This window comes from Lynx canadensis, chromosome E2, assembly GCF_007474595.2.
Source record: "Lynx canadensis isolate LIC74 chromosome E2, mLynCan4.pri.v2, whole genome shotgun sequence".
NCBI lineage: Eukaryota > Metazoa > Chordata > Mammalia > Carnivora > Felidae > Lynx > Lynx canadensis.
The window spans coordinates 56,944,301-56,950,724 of record NC_044317.1 but is presented as its reverse complement, the minus strand read 5'-3'; the positions used below and the strand labels follow the sequence as shown (position 1 = coordinate 56,950,724).

At 38.6% G+C, this 6,424-nt stretch overlaps 1 protein-coding gene across 1 annotated transcript; it reads left to right on the top strand.

Moving 5' to 3' along the window:
* The first annotated feature begins 1,957 nt into the window (after nt 1-1,957).
* Nucleotides 1,958-3,013, top strand: LOC115502687 (phospholipid scramblase 1-like). The gene has a single exon (XM_032591524.1). The coding sequence runs from the start codon at nt 2,000-2,002 to the stop codon at nt 2,963-2,965; it is 966 nt and encodes a 321-aa protein (XP_032447415.1). The 5' UTR covers nt 1,958-1,999; the 3' UTR covers nt 2,966-3,013.
* The last annotated feature ends 3,411 nt before the right edge of the window (nt 3,014-6,424 follow it).

The window sequence follows — 6,424 nt, the reverse complement described above, 5'->3', positions numbered from 1 at the left end:
TTGGTTTCATGCCACCATTTTGGCCTGAAGAAAACAGTTGTACACAGGGGTGCCTGGGTGGCTCAGTTGGCTGAGCATCCGACTTCAGCTCAGGTCATGATCTTGCAGGCTGTATGCTCGAAATCTTGTGGTTTGTGAGTTCGATCCCTGCATTGGGCTTGTGCTGACAACTCAAAAGACTTGAGCCTGCTTCTGATTCTGTGTCTCCCTCTCTGTCCTTCCCCTGCTCATGCTCTGTCTGTCTCTCTCTCAAAAATAAATACACATTCGAATTTTTTCTTTTTTAAAGCAAACACTTCTATACATACTCTGGATGTTACATAGTAAATGAGGTTTGTGCTTGCCCTTGGCTGGAGAGTTTAGTATTATAATGAGGTCATGGTAACAATCTTATTCCCTTGGTTGGCACCACTGTCCACGTGCTTAGGTGTGAGTCAGGGGATGAGCTCAGACAGGGTGGGTATAAGCTCTTTCTCAGATGACATACCTTTTGTTGTATACTTTCTGTTTCCATCACAAGAGACGATGGCCCTGGGGTGTTGTTGCCTGAAGTAACAGATAAGGTTGAAAGAAGAAGTGAAATAAAATGAGGGCCTAAGGGCAGTGGTACTAACACATAAGCAGAGAAGGGGTCCAGCTGGTGACATTAACTCCCTCTTGCATCTTAGGTACCATTATGAATGCTGCCTATGGCTACTTGGTAACTGTGGCATTTGTTGCAGGGACTGCTGACCTTCAGGGATGTGGCCATAGAATTCTCCCAGGATGAGTGGGGATGCCTGAACCAGAGTCAGTGAGAACTGTACAGGGATGTGATGTTAGGGACCTATGGACACCTCTTCTTCTTGGGTGAGGATAACTCCTTCCAGACTTCCCAAACCACACTCGGTTTGTTCCTTCCTTTGAAGACTGTCTCTTGGAAACTTCCTTTTTGCATGACTGGGATTCAGATCCCGGCAGTCAGGGAAAGAAGTAGGGGTTTGTAGATACAGAGAAATATCTTCATGAGGTGTCCTTTTCAGCTGTAGATTCCCTTCTTTAAGGTTAGGTAAGAGCATCATCATCTATAGATGAGTGGTAATTGTAAACATTGAGTGGCATAAATTGGTACTGCCCACGTATGCTCCCAACTGCTACTCCTTCCTGTAGTGGTAATACTTGGAAGTGAGGTCATGATGTGAACACTGGAAATTCCTCTTGAGTGTACTAAAGGGGCTGTTGGGCCACAGCATTTGGGAAATCATTTTCTAGAATTCTGCAATGTCCTCTCTTGTGTACTGAGCACAATATTGGGTTGAAAGATAGAATCTGAGAAATAGTTACATTCCTTTTTTTTCTGATAACCAAGTCTTATTCTGTCAAATCCAGACCTGGTCATTTTTTTTTTAGAACAAAAGAGCGACCTCTGGGATGTGAAGAGAAAGACTAGCCTCACCCCTAGGTTGCTGGGCATGAATGAAAAGGATGACAAAAGTGAAATGTAAACAGGGTGAAGCTAGACCTTAAAATGTGGTTGGAGTAGCTCTCCTTGAATGGGAATTAGTTTAAGAAGCCTAGTATTATGTCTGTCCCTCTCATGGCAGGACATCAGCTATCCAACACATCATGCTCTTACATTGTCTAAGGATTCTTTCTTCAGTTCCAGTGATGGCCCATCATCTCCACAGTGAGTGCCTAGAGACCCCCCTTGGAGCTTGAGGGTCTCCAAAGTCTTAGAGCTTCTCCATTGCATTGAGGGGCCTGGGGAATTCTCCATATTTCTGAGATATTCTATCCTAAGCCATTGCCAATTTCTGTTTTGCCTCCTGTGAGACGGGTGTCAGGGTAGTGGTGGACATACTGTGTTTGGTGCCCAAATCGCAGGAACACTGGGGACAGGGATCATGTGATTTCTGGTTTATGCTTTCCAATGCTACTGAGGCTTTAATTCTTTTTTTAAATTTTTATGTTAGGGTTCTCGGCAGCGTGGAGCACCTGTAACCCCAGAACTCTATAAATCATGGAAAAGCAAAACAGACAACGGAATGCTCCTCACCCAGGAATGAATTTACCATCTGACTATCCCCCTCAATATCCTTCAGCAACACTCCAAGGACTTCCAGGACATACTGGCTACCCTGGCCCCCAGGTTGGCTACCCTGCCCCCCAGGCTGACTATCCTGGCCCCCAGGCTGGCTACTCAATTCCACCAGCTGGTTATTCAGGTGCTGGCCCAGTAAGGTTTCCTGTCCAACACCAGCCTGTGTATAATCAGCCAGGTGGACCTGCAGGGGTACCCTGGATGCCAGCACCACCACCTCCATCAGGCTGTCCACCCAGATTGGAATATTTAAGTCAGATAGATCAGATACTGGTTCATCAGCAAATTGAGCTTCTGGAAGTCATAACAGGTTTTGAAACTAATAACAAATATGAAATTAAGAACAGCTTTGGACAGAAGATTTACTTTGCAGTAGAGGATACAGACTGCTGTACCTGGAATTGCTGTGGGGCTTCTCGGCCTTTTACCATAAGGATTATTGATAATATGGGCCAAGAAGTTATAACTCTGGAGATACCACTAAGGTGTGACAGCTGTTGTTGCCCTTGCTGCCTTCAGAAGATTGAAGTCCATGCTCCTCCTGGTGTACCTTTAGGTTATGTTACTCAGACCTGGCATCCATGCCTGCCAAGGTTTACAATTCAAAATGAGAGGAGAGAGGATGTACTAAAAATTATTGGTCCATGTGTTGTGTGCAGCTCTTGTGCAGATGTTGATTTTGAGATTAAATCTCTTGATGAAGAAACTATAGTCGGCAAGATTTCCAAGCAGTGGACTGGTTTTGTGAGAGAGGCATTTACAGATGCTGATTACTTTGGTATCCAGTTCCCTTTAGACCTTGATGTGAAAATGAAAGCTGTAATGCTTGGTGCATGTTTCCTCATTGATTTCTTGTTTTTTGAAAGGAGTGGAAACACAGAATAAAAAGAAGGAGTGTGGTAGGGGATCAACGAAAGCCTCAGAAAGTGTGAAGTCCGTATACTTACTGGGACTTTGTCAAGGAAAAACTAATTGGTTTTCTTTCCTTTATTGAAACGACTTCTAGCATTTGTGAATTCTACTGTGATGCCTGGTATATGCGATGACTTTTCAAATTATAGAGTTTATTTTCTATATCACTTACCTATAAATGTTTTTATGCATTTGTTTTGTTTTATACATTTTCTCTTTCATTGTGTGTTTTAGACAAAGGACATGTTAATTTTTTTACATTTAATCATGAAACTTCCTGTGGCAAATTGTTCTGAACTACAATCTGTTTTATTTTCAAATTTTACACCAAATTAAGTCCTTATTAATTTTAAAATATAAATGTGCATTTTATTAAATATTGTTCCAATTTATTTCACACGTAACAATTGTTATTTTCCAAATAATGTATGTTCAAAAAAGTTAAAAATGAATATAATTTGTTTCCTTTGCAATTATGTTAAACTAATACTTAATACTCATATTACCAAAGAAAAATAAAACGTGTGTGTCTTTTGTTCAGCAAGTCACAGTATATTAAACTTCTTTTGTAAGCTAATCTGCTACTATAAAACAATTTTCATTATTGATAAGAAAATAAATTACTGATTTTTTTTATGAGTTTCTGAAAAAGACATGTCATGAAAAAGACATCCTAAAGAAGGATGCATTTAAAAATTCATTATAGAACTGGAGGATTGTTATAATTTTTGAAGTAATTATTTACACGTGGAATGTTTAGCTCCAGTATTCATTCTGTCTTTCACAGAGCATAATAGTTAGGAGAGCACTCAGGTGTTAAATAGAACATATATATTCCATCTGAGTAGATAGAAACTGCAGTAACTGTCTGTTATTTACATGAACAAACAACTGAATTAAAAATTATGGATATAAAAAATTTTTATGTTAATTTATTTTTGAGTGAGAGAGAGAGGGAGACAGAGCCATTATGGGGGAGGGACAGAGAGAGAGGGGCACAGAATCAGAAGCAGGCTCCAGGCTCTGAGCTGTCACCACAGAGCCTGACGTGGGGTTCAAACTCACAGATCATGAGATCATGACCTGAGCTGAAGTCGGATGCTCAACCAACTGAGCCAGCCAGGCGCCCCACTGAGGCTTTCATCTTCATCGTACAACACTGAGATTGAGTACTTTCATCAGATAAAAAAGCACTTTCTAAAATGAGAAAATCTCATCCTCTGTTTCACTTCAGAAGTTCATTTTTCTTATGAACGATAAGAAATTTCCACTCTATGTGTTCCATTCCTCAATGGTGAACTAGTCTATGTGTATTCTCACATTCCTACCAACATTAATGCCACCGGGGAACTAGAACATTGAGAACTTAGAACTCACAGCCTGTAATGAAGTCTCAATGGTTACATTATTTCTTAGTAACTTCATCATTTTCAACTTTTTTTCTTGTATAATAGCAAATTCCTGTGTCTTTGTCATAAACGTTTTCAGTTTCTGAGGGTTCTTCATGAGATTCATTTCTGATTCATTAGATCGAAATTCTGACATGGCATGCACCTCGTGAGGTATGAGGTAGATCATTTGGGTTGACCTGTTGGTCCTGCAGTTTTCCTGATATCATTTAGTTACGTGTTCCCTCTTCTTCCTCCAGGAGTCTCTCTAAGATGATCATTTGAATTGTTTGCCAAGCTTTATTGGCTTGATATTTGAATAAAATGGATATTTTCATGTTGGCATGTAGACACTGATTACATATTTGTTCTGGACGTTTATTTCACAGCTGTCATATGTGTCCTTTGAAGAATGTTAGGCACTTGATCCCAATGTGACCCATTACAGGTTCCTTATTTCCTGTGTGCTCTATGCTGGATCCCTCCACTAGAAGGTGGATATATTTTCTCTGTTATCATTAAGTATCTTTACAGGAAGATGTGCATAATCATCTCATTTATTCTGGAAGCTTCCTCCTTCATTTCACTTTGTTTGTTGTCTGCTTTGGAATGAAGGATTTCTCCTATGTGTGCTGTAGGAATTGCTGTTTGAAGTAGAGATTGTGAATCGGCTCAGTCCTGTAAATTTCCATTTTATTCTGCCCTTGTGTTCCATATATACTCTTCCCTATCTCTTTTCTGTTGCTCCAGAAAAAGAAAATATGCATCATATATGTTCAAATGCCTTCAAATTGTAAAATGTAATCCAGCAGAAAAGAGAATTGAGACCTAGACTTTCAATGCTATAAAAGACTCAAAAACAATACCTATTTCTATTTGTGAGTGTGTATGTTTTGGTGTTAGCAAGTCACCAAACCCTTCTCCACCAATAGATATATAAGCTTTATGTCATTGAAAACATTTCTTAGTTTTAAGGAGAGTAAACATTTTATTCTATCACTTTTATTCTTTTGTATTCAATTTGTAATATTCGTATTTTATGTGGTATCCTCACTTTTTGCTTTATGTTACTCAGTTTTGTGGTTTTATCATATTTGCATTACCATTGTCATATTGAAACTTTCTGTGAACCTTCTTATAGGATGATCTCTGTATAATGGTTGGTGTGTTTCTCTTAGGTGAATTAAGTCAGATAATCTGGATAAAAACACATACTATACTATTACTGCAATTGTGCCACATATTCTTTTGAAAGATGAAAAACAATACTATTTTTCTTATAAGTTACTGGGATTGGTGGGTGAATTTATGCAAAACTGTTAGAATGGTCTGTACTGTGTAGTAAGTGTTCAAGGAGAATGGTTGTTTCTGTTCATGATATGAGGAGTAGTAATTTCCTCATTATTCTTCAAGTTCAAAGTCCTCTGTGATTTCTTCTTTTTTTTTTTTTCTTGGAATATAGAAATGTGGCTCTTGAAGTGAAGATGTTGGCATGAGTTTCAGGCTTGTGAGAAATGTAGAAGCTCAGGCCCCACCTAAAAATCCAAATCAAAATGTGAGTTTTAAGAAGATGCTCTGTTTGTTTTCATACACATTGACATTGAGGTGCAAGTGTAGGTCACCATCACTTTTTCATTATTGTATGCCTCTGTTTTCTTCTGTAGTATATTATTTTGATAAATGATTTTCTAGTATGCTGCAAATCAGGAAGTGTGGTGCCACCAGAGTACTCTTTATGTTTCAAGATTATTGTGGTTATATATTATCCTGCAGTATCCATGTGAATGTTCCATTTGGTTGTGATCTTTCTGCCAAAAATGTCATTGGGAATTTGATGGAGGTCGGAAGAAATCAGTAGATCATTTAGAGTATACTGACAGTTGGATAATTTGATGTATTCCAATGTAAGAACATGGATGTGTTTTCACTTACTTCTTTCAATTCTTCACAATATTTTATAGTTTTCATTTCACTAGTTTTGACCTCTAGCATTATTTTAAGTCTTAAGCAGTTTATTCTTTGTGACGATAATGTAACTGTAATT

What these genes read in the sequence shown, in the direction of transcription:
- LOC115502687 (XM_032591524.1), top strand. Translation starts at nt 2,000, where the DNA reads ATGGAAAAGCAAAACAGACAACGGAATGCTCCTCACCCAGGAATGAAT.